This window comes from Lichenostomus cassidix, chromosome 1Aa (assembly GCF_008360975.1).
Source record: "Lichenostomus cassidix isolate B80296 chromosome 1Aa, HeHo_3.0, whole genome shotgun sequence".
NCBI lineage: Eukaryota > Metazoa > Chordata > Aves > Passeriformes > Meliphagidae > Lichenostomus > Lichenostomus cassidix.
In genome coordinates, this window is record NC_139480.1 from 14,473,367 (window position 1) to 14,489,925 (window position 16,559).

Sequence of the window (16,559 nt, forward strand, 5' to 3'; positions counted from 1 at the left end):
ACCACTGAACTAAGAATCACTGGCTGAAGAATGGGAACAAGATAAATTGAAACTGTGGGCAAGATTCAGGACAGGGAGCAGGATTACCTAGCACAAATGAAAGGAGAGGATTTCTTTGATTCGACATTTGAGGTCAGGACTGGTTTCACTTCAAATACAATCATGTTTTTAACTGAACACAGCAGTAGATTCTCAATTAAATCCAGTTGACCAGTGTTACACAATATGTCATTAAGTGTCAGAAGGGATAAGAAATTTACACAATCTCTTGTGTCTTTCCTATGCTACCCATCACCATCCTAATATCGAGGTATCACAGAGTTTTCAGTTCAGGAAACAAGACTTCAGCCCTCTGTTCCCTGGCAGCCACTGCAATGCATGAAGTTGTTTATCTGATCTGCAGCAGTGGTGTTGGCAGAGGGGTCTTGCAACAGCAGCAGAAATGGAGCAACACAAATACTCAGCAGCTGAAAAATAGTCCAGCAGTGACACTCCATCTAAAACTTGCTGACAGAGTAGAAACTACGTCAGTACCTCTAGCAAATTTTGCTGGGAGTTTTAAAAACAAACCAACAAACCCACACCACAATGAAATCTGGTATGCATAGTCCTTTGTTACATACCTTAGCAAACAATTTAAACAAATTTGGACCAATACTCAAGTGCAAAAAAACAGGCCAAAAAAAAAGCTTTTCCTTTTTAAAAGAATAAAACCCTACACGCCTCAAGAGAGGTCCTTGTGTAATCTGTAGTTCTCTAATTTTTGCATCAGTCACAAGCACACTGAACTGAGCAAGTCAAGTATGCAATGGCACATAATAAGGGCATCCAGAAAGACTCATGCATTAGATTAAAAAAATTCAGGCTGTCCTTGAACCTTTCAGACTTCACAATGAAACTGTAAAGTCCATGGCTCTAAACCCTCTTGGCATCCCTACCTAGCTGTGGAGGTCTGAAGGGAGAGCTTTGAATGTCCATTTGTTTTGGAAAAAACTTTTCAGCTATTTCCAAAGTAGTTGAAGATATACCATACCTTTGTGCTACAATTGTACCTAGATCAATAAGCAATAGAAGTCTCCCCAGCACTGAATGAATATTCAGAAGATGGGGTCATTGCAAGTCCAACACCATATAAACAGTGGACATCCAACTTTTTGTACCTTAACCCTGTACTGAAGAAAAACGCCTAAAACAAGTCTCATAGATTATTTAATTGTTTCCAATCTTGGACGTGAATTGGCCAGTGTCCCCTAACCAGGCAATAGCTCACCCAGCATACAGAAGCAAGGAATCATACTAGCTCTATGGCATCACCCACCCTGATGCATTGAAGTGTATCCAGAACATCCCCAGTACTGGTAACAGCTGCAGCAGAGAGAGACCCCTTGGACACAAAAGCATCTCCTACATTTTATTTTTTATTATCAGAATGGAAAAATAACATTATGCAAATTCAAGTAACTTGTGAGCAAAGGAGAAGACCTCTCACACACATCTGCTGTGCTGGTATGACCATCCACCTCTACACCAAGGAGGTGGCAGAACAGGAGAGCAATTGTCATTACAGCAGCACAGTACATGCCAAGCATTCAGTCCCACTGGATATTCCCTGGGCAGACATATAGTCTTAAAGAAAATCTTCTTAAGGTGAAAACTGCAGGTAAAAAATATAGAATACATCTATAAAAGGAGCAGTTACTTGCCCAGCTAGACTACAGCTAGTCATATTTCCTTGATGTATCTGATAAAATCTGGAAGTTGAGAGCATTTCCGAGCCACAGTCTGGGGAATCAAAAGCAAATAAATTCAAAAGACACAGACATGAGCTTTGAAGCACTTTTTTCAGTCTGCCATTACATTCCTCCATTTTAAACAGATTGAACTTCAACCAGACTACTCTTACACATACTAGGCAGATATCCAGCAATACAAACCAAAGTGAATGTGAGCTTTGCCCGGTGCTACACATAATGAATACACAAATCTAAAGGAATAAATCAAGTTTAAAAATATGAATTTTTCATAAACAAGACAGAAACTGATAATGTGCAAAGAGTCATAAGAAACCATTCCAATGCTTTGTTGTATTCACAAGAATATCACATGCTTCATGTGATAAACCACTGACTATTGTGCACATTTCTTTCTGCCATATAGAAGATACTGTCTGAAAAAGCCAGAAGAACTTAAAGAGGGAAAAATGAACTGTCACAGCAGGGGATAGGGAAAGAGATTATTTTATGACATGGCTGAGGAGAGCACCTCTGAAAAGCGAAGAAACATTAAACAGTGATGGAGGTTAATTATTCTTATTAGTCAGCTCAGTCAAAATAATAAGTAAGCTTAAACTGTGGCAGAGAAAATGCAGACAGGTGAGCACCACATATTCCTGCTGGGAAAAAAGAGATGGCAGACTGTTACTACAAACTGAATCGCACTTCAAATGTTTTCATAGCAGTGATATCACATTTACCATGAAATAGTCTTCAAAACAAGTAGGGGAAGGTCGTATGAGAAGAATGTGTAGACTTTACACAGAAAGAGTATAGAAACTATGCAAACGAAAGTCTCCAGTACTTCATGCCGTGTGTGCTTACAACACATTATCTAATAGCAGCCCTATCACCACTGCATGACTGTCATCCCCCCAAGGATCTGCTCTGTCATATTCAGAACTCGGGTGGAGAAGAGGCTGCACCCCCTCTGCTGAAGGTGTGCCCCACATCTCACCTTTCCAACAGATCATAGGCACAGAGCTCTTCAGTATCTTCTTGGCTTCCAGGCTTTGTCTGCTCTCCTTCAATACAGAAGAGAAGATTACAAAGACAACAGGCCCAAGCTCCGTTCTGAGGTTCACATTGGGAAGACAAGAGGCACTAGTCATAAAACAAAGCAAGAGATTTCCCAGCTTGGCATAAGGAAATAATTTGACCATCAAAAATCAGAACAGTCAAGTATTGGTTGCCCAGAGACACTGAGGAACCTCAATTTTCAGAGGATTTTCGTAGATCTAATTTTAGACAGAGCTCCGCGAAACCTCACCTGAATTTAGTTTTGACACTGTTTTGATGGGGAGATTGGATCAGATGGCCTCCTGAGGTCCCTTCAAACTTGGATTATTCCTAGCTTACCCTGCCAAATCAATAAGGCTTTACTGTTCATGTGGACATTGTCACACCTCTGTGAACACATTCTGACATTTGAATGGGATCATTCAATTGTGCTGAATTCAGGTCCTGGCACTCAAAATGCAGCTTCACAGAATTACAGGCAATTAGGGTGAAAAATCCCCTGGGAATGTCAGTTTATTCATCCACACTACCTTCCTGGACCGAAGTACTATCAATTAATCCAAAATCTTCCTGGCAGCTACCAGTGCAAATTGTTTTGAAGGGTCTCTTGTGTTGACAATTTCACATCTCCACAGACTAAGCACAGGTTTTATTTCACTGCCTAGTCTGTTCATTCTACAACATCCATTCTTACAATGGAAAAATATTTTGTTCCTATCTTTTACTTTTCTTACTGAAATTTAAATCTACTACCTTTTTTTGACTTCATCTTGAGCATGAAGAACATTTTATGACCTTCCACTCTGTATTTCACTCTTGGTATTTTAAGATGTGTCTCTTACGAATCTTTACTCCTCATATCTCACTATGGAACTGGTCATGTTTTCTAGACAAACAGCCATTTCCCTCCTCTTTTCAATTCTTCTCAATTAGTCCACATTTATCTTGAGCAGCAGGACCCAAAACCTACCACTAGACATCAGCAGTACTGAACAAAAAATTGATTTCTTTGCGCCTTCATAGAGACTCCAGTTTCTATATACACTGATTTTCTTCTTTTGCTACAACACTGCTGTTCCATGCTTATGAATAATGTGTACATTACTTGAACATTTGCCTACAGCAGCAGCAGACAGTGCACCAGCCCTTTGTTTTTAGTCAAGTATCTTCCAAGATGTAGGTCAACATCATTTTATGCAAGTTCCCTCTTCCCAAAGAGGCATTCCCACACTTGGCAGTCATGAGAGATCAAAATCAACAGATTTTGTAATCAGTACTGACCAATTCCAAAATCAACAGATTTTTTGTAATCAGTACTGAGAGACTTGCAAAATTCTTAACTTTGGTGGGCACTGAAGAATGGATGAAGGGTGTGGGAGAATTTGGGGGCTGTCAGTTTATATTTGCCTGAAATGGTTTCAGAAAAAGAGCATCCAGCATTGTACTGAGCAGTCCATTTGGAGCATGACTCAGTGTGGGAAAATGCTACCTAGTGAATTTTTAGCATAGTTTCCTGAATTGTCCTGATTTTAACTTAATTTTTGAGGCTTTCTTTTCAAGCCAAGAAAGAGCAGCAAGGTGGTCAAGTTTAGAATGCAGCTGAATATGTTGCCATTGCATAAGAAAGGAAGGATGGAAAAATTATCCCTGTTTAATGCTGTTGCTGCTGATGTGGATGATTTTGCAGCCTTGCTAATTGAATGAATAGACATGAAGGAGAAAATTAAATTTGTGGATTGACGTTCAGACATAAAACAACATGTAGCTGAACCAGAGGGACTGAAAAAGGTGGATAACATTATTTCTTTCTGTTTTGCAAGTTTGAAAACAGACAGTACTAAATAAAGCAAGTGGGTTATTTTTCCTTGCTCTGTAGTTAGGATTTACCAGCTAAGAGCTTTTGGTCACTGCTTGAACAGTCTACCTTCTGTTTTGAAACAGAGCAACTTCTGTTCATTAGAAACAGTCAACAATAAATATGAAGAAATTTTCTGCAGTTTGCTTTGGAGCTTGGTGTATCGGGTGTTATGGATACAACGTGGGTTTTTGTGTTGATCTTTTTTTTTTTTTTTTTGGAAGGAGTGGCAGAAAAGTCATGCAGTGGTTTTTGTTCCAGGAATGTTGCTTTGAGAGTTATGAGTGAAGGCGCTGTTCAGAGCAGATCATTGAAACACTGTTTTTAGCTGTCTTGTCCAATTGTGAAGTCTCTGGTCATTTTAGTAGTGTTAGCTAAGCAGTCATTTCAGTAATGATTAATGACAGCTTGTAATTTCTTTTTTTAAACTGACCTGACCCTCCTGTTCTTTTGTTTTATTATTTAACTGTAATTACTTGTTAAGTGGCTTGTAGCTCTACCCATAGGTATGTTGGTTACTTTGTGTTTGAGTTGGTGAAATGTAATTGTTGGACTTGTGACTCAGAGGTGTAAAGCAACCAACTTGAGAATATACATCTGGGAAGACAATGTTTCTGTATGGAGGAGAAAGAAATTAAAACAGTTTTCAGAGCTGCAGCAATCTTGGCAAGAACAGGTAGTGATTTCTGTAGTATAGCTGTAAGAGTTGGGAGCATAAGTGAATATGTGTGGGTGTTTGAAAAGGAAAGGGAAATCTGGGTAACAGAGGCAATTAAGAGTTGTTCTTTGCTGCAGACGTAGCAACCCCTTTTAACTTTGTACCTATTTTTAAAAACTAGGTCGTTTGGAAGAAGTAGTGAACTTCTAGAACAGACAGATTTAACTGAAGAGGAAGAAATTGAATGGAGCCTAGTGTTGGTATGACTGACAGGTTTTTGGTCATCTGGATAATCTTGCATTACATTAGTTGTTTGCTCTGTTCAGAAGATTACTTTTCTGTAGTGAAGAAACTTTGCTTGTTTTCTTATTTCTGAATATATTTGTGATACTTATCAATGCCTTTAAGAAATCCTGGATAAGTTGTAATGTGAGGAAGTTCTTGAATGCATGTACTTATTCTTAAAATATTTCACTTAATTGCATGAAAAAATTGTGTTTTAAAGTTACTCATTAGGCTTTGCAGATAAATCTTTTTGTATGTGAGGGTGTGCAAAAACAGTGTTGCTCCTCTGCAAGAAGGAGTTTTCAGCTTTTGAATCAGAAAACCACTGTCAAAGCCATTGCCTTTATGTGGGCATTTTTGGGTCATTTGTTGATGTAATGATGCTGCTGGCAATGTTTTTGAAACCAGCTGTCTCACAAAACTGTGCTTTTAATAAAGTTTGACTCTGGTAGTTAAACATTAGTTACAAGTGTGCTTTGTAAAAAGAGTCGACACCAACCACATTTTTCTTGACTTGTGCTTTTTACAGGCTTAGTGTATTCAGATATGCTGGGCTGTTTGGTCACTGGCATAAAAGAGGTACCCGAATTATCTTGAAATCCCTGAACTCTAAATGTGAATGAATTTAGGTTTGGAGGTACTCAGACAGTGGTTTGTAGTTTGGTGGTGTTGTGGATATTTGTTGTTGGATTTTTTTGGTTTTGTTTAGGTTTTTGTTTGTTTTGTTTTTAATTCTTTCTCCTTTTTCCTTTGGACCTAAATGAATGCTATTCTGTAGCTTAGTAAAGCAGCAGTGACTACAGTGGTTTGGGTGGTTGGATAGCCTATTTCACTACATTACTTCTGACAGTACATTACTTTGTCAGCTGAATTCTGGTACTAAAATTCCTGGAAGCAAAATGTCTCTAAGGTACTGGCAGCACTTGTTATTTTGGCTCAGGGATACTAGGCTGTGCTCTCTTCAAAAAGGCTTCCTTAAACTTTTTCTAGATTTCTTTTTTTCATCTGCAGTTACTTATAATGGTATTTGTTTAGCACATGTAAGCTCTGTTAAGCATTCAGTCATACAGCAGAAAGATACTACAGGAAGTGTATTCCTTTTCCTGATGCTGCCCTTGTTACATAATTAGTACCAGGCTCTGGTAAGCTTTACCAGCAGCATGACTCAGCCACTCCTTACAGCTACAGAGCAGGAATGATGAGGTTGCTAAAGTTACATGCTAAAGCTATATTTTGGAGGAAAAAAACCCCCGTAATTTGCAAAAGAGATATAGGGTGTCATTCTCTTTCTTTTGTGTGTAGAGTTGTTTTCTTCATGAATCCTTGCTCTAAGAAGGATATACTTGCTGGCTTAATTGGCCTTTTTGTGTCCATGAGAGCAGTAGTTACAAACACTGGTATGGGGGCACACCAGAAAACTCTTCCTTACCCTTTTCTCCTGAATTTGTGACCTCTATGTCCTTTAAGTGTTGTAATCATCATGTACTATTGCCATAAATTTTTTTTAATAGTAATCTGTACTAGTCCTCATTATTGTTAGTGCTAGTGATTGATGTGAAACAACACCAGCAAAATGAAGATGGCGTTTCATACTTCTATGCATGAGCTTAACAGTCATAAGAGCTAACACATATTTTTCAATAGAAACCTTTAACTTAAAAGAATCAAGTGCAGTCATTGTAACAGAGACAGATTAAATATGCAGTTTAATGCAGTCCTGTCCTTACTTTGGACTTGGTATATAAATATATGTGGAGCACAGCCACCAAATCGCAGACTGGTTGAACCCTCTGGTAAACTACAGTTTTAGTGACATGGAGCAGCCATCCAAACCCACAGCCACAGATGATTCTGCTTCCTTGGGGTCAGGTTTTTGGTTACAGTGTCCCTTGGTTGTGTATTTCCTGTGTTGGTTCAGGAGACATTTCTTTGATTTCTGACTGGCCTTTTGGAATTGTTAGGTTCCCAGACCCCTGGGGAAAAAACCTGTAGTTCATGTCTGAACCAAGTATTTGGGATATTTCTGCTGTTCTGCCAACTGTGGGGTGATGTCCTCAAGTGCAGTGTAAGTCAGACAGAAAACTGAAAGTGTGCATAGGGCTTTCTAGAACTGGAAGCTACCTCTCAAATAAAAAACTGAAATGAGCTAACACCTTCTGGAGTTTCTCTTTATCACCTTAAAAATAAGAGAACAAAGATTCTCAAGGATTATATTTTCGGAGTTAATCCTTAAAGGAGAAGTAGCCAGTGAGTGACCTGTTTATTTCAGTGTATGTCTACATGTTCCATAAAGCATGGTATTCAGACCTTGAGCTAATGTGGACCACGCTAGTAGTACAGCTGAGCACTGTGTTTCATTGTGCAGCAGAAATACTTATTTTTGCTTCTTACTCTCGAGAATGACTTGTTCATGCTCCCTGATGGGGGAAGGCAGTTGCTCCAGGCTAATCAGCTACGTGGAGATCTGGTGACTGTAGTCCCTTTCAGCACCAGAGTGCATTTGACCCTTTCAGCACTGAAGTGTATTTGACCTCTGATTGCTGTGACCAAGGTCTCTGTTCTGCCACTTCATTACACAATACAGGTGTATCTGCATTCCTATATGGTATGAAATTAATTTTACTTTTAGGAATGTCTAACTCCTTGCATTTCTTGCTCATAAACCATAAGTGCTTCAAGTCTTAGTTCATAAATTATACCTTGCTGTATTTGCTTAGATCTCATTTTATCTCTCTTTAACTTTCTGAGAGGGGTGGCACATATAACAAGAGATGTTAAGAAAACGAAGGCAAGTAGCACAGTAGAACAACTTAAAAAGATCTGTTTGCTTTTGGAAAAGGCACTTCTGTTTAGTTCTACTCAAACTGCACTTGGATTTGGAGATGTGCCAGTCCTGTGCTTGGCAGGCGTGTGGAAGCTTATGGTAGTGCTGCTTTTCCATCAGAGATGACCTTGTCTTGAACTAGAAATAATCAAGGCCAGTACAAATCCTACAATACAGTTAGTTCTGCCTTCTCTCTTGCTCTCTCAAAAGTCAAATTTTTCTAAAAAATTGTGGATTTCGTTGCTTACTAGAGAGTAAATTAGTCCACGAGAAACCACGCAAAGGAGATTTGTATGAACACATTCATTCACGTTATCAAGAAAGATGTTGGAGGTGTTCTAGGTCTACTGGGGCATCTGCTAGCCCTCCTGTGGGAGGTGGTGTGAGGAAGAAAGCATGAGGAGAAGTAGGAATTATGGGAGAGATCAGGCCTGGGTGTTTCCCCTCTGCATTTTCTTTTCTTAGCAAAAGCGCAGGGCTGTGCCTGTCAGTGTGAGGATGCCATCTGTGTTGCACAGCCTGCTAGGCTGTTACAGAATTGCACAGGAATGAATCTGAAATCACACTACCAAACCGTGTCCTGGCCGTGACGGCTGCCCGGAGATGCAGCTATTGTACAGCACTCCAGGAAGCAAGGCAGAGCAGCAGCCTGTGGAACTGCCTCAGCCTGGCACTGCGAATGTCATCTCCAGCATGAACAGCTAATGGGTATGTGAGCTGACCAGACCCAAGCTACTGAAAAGGGTAATTGTTTCAAATTAAATTTGTGTGTAAAAACAAAAAAAAAATAGCTGAAGAGGTAGAGTTTGAGCGTACAGGAGAACTGGACAAATCTAATTATGGCAGTGGTATATTTCCTCAATTTAATTTTGTGCCAGTTTTCCATTTGTTACTTTCTCATTAAATGCAAACTGGAAGTGACAGTCTGCAGCACTGGAACAAAATATTCCATGTGTATATTTTTGAAAATATTTTCGTTTGCATTAAAATAAGTTAGCTATTGAAAATGTAATACCTCAGAGCCCATTTGGTATTTTTGTGGCTGATTTTGCTGGTTATTTTAAGTTGAGGTTTAATGGTCATATTTAATGGCTACACATGGTTTGAAGGGATGCTAGTACCTTTTTATCAGTATTTTAGTAGGACTTCGGAAGAAAATCTGGATCATGTAGATCCTGCTTAACCTTTTGCCACAGTCCTTGCTGCATTTTTTTATGTCCAAGACCCTTTCAGGAAGTTTTATTGTCTAGTATTGTCACACTTGTATTGAAATGTCTTTGGACACCAAGTTTTCAGGTACATCAAGTAGATAAGTATTGATACATGTGCAAAACTTCTGCCTTACTTGTGCTTGCCAGGAGGTGTAAGTTTAGGCTAACACCTGAGCTTTGCCTGTCTTTTGTGGGCTCTGGGCACACACACCTGCTGGTGACACAGGGCTCACTGTAGACCATGGCAGCTTTAGAGGAACACTGATGGGAGCTGTGCCCAAATGTTACATAAGTGATTGAGTTACAGTCACAGCAAGGTAGTGCTCATTGCCCTGGCTGGGAGCTGGTGTGTGCCCGGGCTCCTGGCAGGGAAAGCTGGTTCCCTGGGTGGGATCTGACCCACAGGGCAGGGAAAGACTTGGAGACATGCTGGGTGTCCAATTGCCACGGCTCAGATGCTGAGGCATATCTCATGTGGTCACTGTAATTTGTGTATCTGTAATTGCCTGTCCATTTTTCCATCTTGATATCTGTACATGCAATACCATTGATTGATACCACTAATATGGAGTCATACCATAAAGTGATGACTCCAAACAAAAATCCTGTATAAGTGATGGTGGCTGGTACAAACCTAAAAAGATTTGTTCCTGCACACTTTTTGCTGTAGTAACAAGGGATGAACCTGGAATTTGTCATATGCCACATCCTTTTGTATCCCTAAAGCTCATTGAGTGGTGAAGTTCAGATGAATGCATTATAGTTGTAGTCTCATTTGAAAGTGTTGCTAATCACAGAGCAAGATTCCAGTGCATGTGAGCAAGTATTCTGAAAAGTTTGTGTAAGCCTAGCTATCAGGTGTTTTGAGATGAAATCTGCTTAGATTTCTTTACTCCCTGCTTGCTCTGAAGGGAGTTTACTGGGAGTGATTTGATGAGCGTAAATGTAATGGAATAGTAAGATGAGGGAATTCTGATGCTGAAGTAAGAGTAGGAAGCTGTTTTCTTCTGGTTTTGGGCAGTTGTTGTTTGTTTCCCAGTTCATATTGCCTGCTATGCTTCACTAAGTATTTTATTAGATGCTTCTGGATTTAATATTTCATATACCCACATGTGAAACTTAATTGTGTGAAATTTAATAGGCTTAATGTAGTAAGAGAAGTATTGGAGAGCCTTGGGTTTACAGGTTAACTTGTTTCCTGCTCAGCACAGCACATGGTTTGCATTTATGCTTTTCTGAGGAAGGTGAAAACAGCCCTTTCCCCCACGGAGCTTTTTTAATGACAAAGAACTTTAAATGGGACTTCAGAGTAATCTTTTTTTTCCAACACACAGCTTCTGGATAATTATTGCAGTCTGAAATACTAACCTATGATTAGTTTTTTTCTGCTTTTCTTTCTGTAAAACAAAATAATTTGATTCTTTGTCCTTTTTAGATCCCTCTTAGAAGCTCTTGTGTGCTTATTGCTATTCTGTAGAGATGCTGAGAAGGCATATGGTAAACCCTTTGATTATTACGTTTTGTTAGAGTTTATAGTTCTTCACATGGAGATGCAAATTTAAAGAAAAAATCGCTGGTCATGTTCAGTATATGAAGTGAGATTAAAGGGTGCTGTGATCATAGATGGTTGGAGATAGCAAGGATAAAATTAAATAATAGAGATGTTCTTAAACAAGCACTGAGGTAAAACTGTTCAGTAGCTGAAAAGATATGTGTATGTCTGTCGGTCTGTCTATCTATCTGTCTATTGGTCTATCTATCTATCTCTGTATTTATCCATGTAGTTATTTATATAAATAATACATGTTTAAACCACTGGGACAATATTTCATCCCTGGAAGTAAACTTAGGGTGCTTTTCAAAGAGTTATTATGATATTACCTAGTTTAAACAAGAATCAATTTTGTAAAGTCTGATGTCTTGCATAACACAGGGTATTGACCTGATGATGACTGTAGTCCCTGAACTGTATTATCTGAGGCTGTTCTAGCTGACAGTACTTTTAGGAGAGACATTGTGCCCCTGTTCTGCTGAGGGATTAGTTCCAGTACAACACAGTTCATTACTGTGCAACTGCTGGCTGGTTTAGCACTCCCTAATTTGACAACCTGTCCCAGTGTGCTGAGGCAGGAGAGATTTAGGGGATTAAGTTTCATGTGTGTGGCCTGAAGGTGCTGCAAAGTACACGTAAACAAGAATTGGGTGTGTTCATGCTTTGGAGAGGAGGAGAGGGAAGGATGTAAAGCAAAATGCTGTTTGGGAACTTGCCACATCTAAGGAGATGTGATTGGAAATAGGTAGAAAACACCCGATTATCTGCAATTAAGAGAGTAGCCTGAAAAACAGGTGAGGTGGGGCCATGTAGAAGACAAAATGGGTGAAGTCAAATTGGTTCTGGAGAAAAATCCCAGTGGCATACTGCAGGCTGAGCAAGAAGAGATGACCAGAATGAACTCTTTCACATTTTTCAAGTGTGGGCGCTGCCTACTTTGCTGACAGAAGTGACCACATTAAGACGTGAGAGTGGAAAATGTTTGGCTGTAAGCAGAAAGGAAAAAAATCACTTTCCCAATTCATGTGTGGGGTGGAGAAGGAGGAAATATTCCTAGAGGCAGTGCTGGAGCAGAATCTGACTTACATGAGGACTTTTATTTGCCAGACCACACATTCATTGCAAACAGTAAGACTTTGAGAGTCCTGAGGTTTGGGTAATCCACTCACACTGTTTGAAAGTGGCCAGAAAGCAGGTTGAAGGGGAGGCATCCCTTGCTTACTCATTAAAGACATTACATTAGCTTAGTGGTAAACTTATCAAGAGAGCTGTAAAGATTTCAGAGCATGAAGTATCCTTTGAGGAGACTTCAGCTTGGGTGATGAAGGATTTTTGTCTGCACATGTCTTTTTGGGGGAGGATGTCATTCAAACCTGATGCAGTCAGGGTCTGTCTCTACTACCTCTCAACTCCGTAGCGGAGTGGGACATTGTGTAAGATCAATGACAGAATGAGAAGGGAGTCTGTCTTTGGTGTGAAGCTTCCCTGCTGTGGCAACTCTTGCTTTGTTTTTCCTTTATGCTGCATAGGTGCTGGTGAAAGGCTGCTTTTTCTCCTAGCACTTCCTTCAGATTTAATGGCAAATTAGAGAGGAAGGGCACCTCCACCACTGCTGGATCTCTGAAGGTTTTGTTTCAACCCAGGGGAAGAGACTGACCTGGTGACAAGCTGCTGCAGTGGCACAGATCTCCTTCAGCTCAGCTGGGCTCTGGCACGGTGTCGTGCTGGCTGTGCTGGGCTGATGTGTACAGGCTTGCTGGTGTGCAGCAGAGCTCTGGGAGGTGCTGCCTGGCTGCCAGGCAGGACCTGGCTGGGAAGATTCTCATGGGAAGTCTGTGCTGGGCGACATCGAAACTGCTCGCTTTACAGTCCTGTCATCACTGTAATAATATTCATGCAAATCATTGATATTTTAGGCATGCTGTTCCTTTTCATGGTCACTCAGCCTTTACTTAGTAGTAGAAAGGAGAAATTTATTCGGCACCTGTCATAATTGCATCAGTTCATCAGTGTAGAAAATTAATTTTTTTTAAAGCGTGGAATAAAAACACATGAAGGAAAGCTTCTTTTTTTTTTTTTTTAAGTTGTCAACTTCATTCTGCAAGTTAATGCTAAAAGTCTTAGAGAACTGGGGGGAAATTCGGTTTTTGGGATGCACAAAAGCTTACTTGATGTTAGAAATGTGTTTTCCATGTAGATTTCTAGAAGAGATCTTCCTAGGCTTTTTTGCTCTGGAAGACAATGAGACATACCTCTGGAGCTTTAAAAGCCCTCAGAGTTCATTCTTGTAAGGACAATTGCTAGCCTTTGTACTGTGTGCACTGGATTAGTGAAAGAATAAGAGTGCATAGTCTGAAAAAGAAGCTTGCCCTCTGACTGACTTCGCGGCAGTAAAAGAAGGCAGCAGAATAACCTACTGAGTAGGCATTTTCTAAATATTGTTTTAGACAGCATGCTACAGTGTTTTATTTGCTCAACTTTCCAGTTGTGTAGAAGGCTTTTAGAAAAGCCATGATTAATTTTTCTTTGAAGACTTTCTCTACCTAGAAATAAAAGCTATTTTATTACTAAAATTTCCTTAATTTAGAAGAAAGTAAATGTATTACAAGCTTCTGTACATATTTATCAGATTCTGCACTTAGTCAACACAGGTACAAGTGGATCAAGTTGCTTGTTATTGGAGGAGTTATGTAAATTCTGTATTACTTTTAGCATTCTTATTTCATTTAAAGAAAAAAAAAACCTTTGTGATGTAATTAGAGAGAAAATGTGACCTGTGTTACACACTTTTTGTCCTTAAATGCAAATACTAGTTGTAGAATATTTATGCCTGTTTTACACATCATATAGTCTTGTCTTTAATGATATTTTTCAAAGGTTTATTTAATTTTCACTTTACACTGGAGGGTATGCTGACAAGGGTGGTACCTCCTGATCGTTAATGAACTTTTCATAGTGGAATTAATGGGCAGAAAACCTTAAAAATAAATTAAGGTTAATTTCTAGTGTCACACAGTGGGATATAATGAAACCCTCAGAATGAAAAATCTGAAAAATACTTCTGACAGCAGTGCACATCCCTGGATGAAAAATTCAGAATCTTCAAGAGAGAGAGTAGATACTCTGTGATGTATGATACTCTGTGTCATGCTCTGTGAGATTTTTTTTCTATTTTTTTTTAAGCAGGGTATTTCTAACTTCATCTAAAGTGTACATAATTAGTCTACAGCAGTCCACTGAGTTATTGGAGAAAAGCTCTCTCTGCATCAGCAGGTGTTGGCACAGTCACAGTAGATCAGCAGGTAGCTTTGGGCCCTTATGCTCCCATTAGATTTTGGAACAAGTTTTGTGTGTTTGGAGTCAAGCATTTTGGCTTTGTTTCCTCTGAAGGGGGTGTAAATTGTGCACACTGAAACTGCTGTGGGATCCAAACCAACATGTGATAAGTGAAGATGTTGTGGAATTTGCTTCAAGGCAGCACAGCTGCTCTAAACAGAGCACTAATGTACCTGTGGCTCCTAAAGCATGGAATATAAGATGAATATGTGCCTTTCAAGTATACTCTGTGCATACAGATCTTTGGTACTGTGTAAATTAATGTAGTCACACTGCAGTAAAGATAGGTACTTGAAGTTTTATATAAATGGAGAATCTATTAAAATATTCAATGATTTTCTTCATATGTAGCTGTACTGCTGCTGTTTTATCATTCTTATTAGCCTTCTTTGTCACATCTTTTAAGCTGCACATGTTTTGGTGTGGGTTTTTTTGGTGCTGCCTTGGGAACTGGGAAATATTTTTTTAAAAGGGTATCTTTGTAAACAAATTATTAGTTAGTTACGGCTAGAATAATTAAGTGGGCCAGAGTTTTTCTTTTTGATAGTTAGTCATTAAACCAATTGGATCACAAATGTCTGCAGTCATTATTAGTAGTGAAGCCAATACATGAATTCAATTTTGATGAGGCTGCAAAAGTGTTAAGAATGCAGAGGAATCAATAAAATGATAGAATATAAAAAGTCCAAACTGTATTCCACAAAGTATTTTGTCAGAAACTGAACAAACTGAAATAAAAGCTGAAATTCATGTTAGAGGGTAAATAATGAGGCATGAGACACTCTTACCTTTAGAACTTGTTAAATATTGTTCTCCTGTTGTCTGAAGGTATAGTTCTTCACTGAAACCAAACGTTTCACAGAAGTGTTCTGGCTGTACAAAGTTGTTTTTCTTACAAATGGAAATAAGGAATGTGGGCCTTTTTCTTACTGTTACTGCTCTCACGGCAAGGAGGCTTTCACTTAAGATGATATCACAGAATATTCAGAGTTAGTAGGGACCATGTGGATCTTCAAGTCCAACTCTTCAGTGAATAGCCCATACAGGGACTGAACCCACAATCTTGGCGTCGTTAGCACCAGGCTCTAACAAACTGGCTTTGGTGGGTCCTTGCTCCCAAATTGCTATTTAAACTATCCTATATGTTTTTTTTTCACATTTAACTTGCTTGTAAAAAAATTTTAAAATTACTGTTTTTACTATGAAAGCATGCAGAAGCTTGATAAAACTGAAAAGCTTGATTTCCAAGTCTGAAACTACATATAAAAGTGACTCTTCAGTAATGCATAGTATATATACAGAAACATTCAGAGTTCTAGGCAGTTGTCAGCTTGAAGTAGGTGAACCTTCAGGAAAGATAATGTCATTTGTGTGAGCAGTTTTATGGCTGGGGTTATGATACAGTCAGTACTGTGGCTCAGACAACAGAAAACCTTCTGCCTCGTGAAAAGTTCTGATTTTTCAGTCATTAAGGAATTCTCAGATCCCTTATTGATACTGTTTGTATATTCCTCCTCTTTTTGATGATGGGAATTTCTAATAGTTCTTTTTCTCTCTTCCAAAACAGAATTAGACCACAGTTAGCCAAAGAGAAGATTGAAGGATGCCATATTTGTACATCTGTCACACCTGGTGAACCTCAAGTGTTCTTGGGAAAAGATAAGGCCTTCACTTTTGATTATGTCTTTAACATTGACTCGCAGCAAGAGGAGATCTATGTGCAGTGTATAGAAAAGCTGATTGAAGGTTGCTTTGAAGGCTATAATGCCACTGTCTTTGCTTATGGCCAGGTAAGCTTCACAATTCTATTTTAAAGCATTTTGGAATAAACAGCTTTTTGCAACTGATTTTTCTCTTCAGTTTCTGAATGCATGAATCTGGATTTTAGCATCTTGGGTTTGTTTTTAATGAAATATCCTGTTGGAGAGTGTTGAGTTTATATAAATTCTATGTAGACTGGTAATTAAGACACAGAATATATATAGGCAGTAGATCTGAAAGTAATAGTAATGCTGAAAATAGTATCAGTCCATGTAATTCCTGAAT

General features: G+C 39.0%; 1 protein-coding gene across 9 annotated transcripts in view; it reads left to right on the forward strand.

The window, feature by feature from the left end:
- KIF21A (kinesin family member 21A) overlaps window positions 1-16,559 on the forward strand; it is an 86,830-nt gene that overhangs the window by 12,759 nt on the left and 57,512 nt on the right. For 7 of the 9 annotated variants that reach the window (XM_085041288.1, XM_085041231.1, XM_085041266.1 and 4 more), the window contains exon 2: window positions 16,081-16,303. In XM_085041288.1, the coding sequence (XP_084897414.1) occupies window positions 16,081-16,303 (223 nt within the window). The other 2 variants (XM_085041269.1, XM_085041277.1) reach the window with 2 other exon arrangements.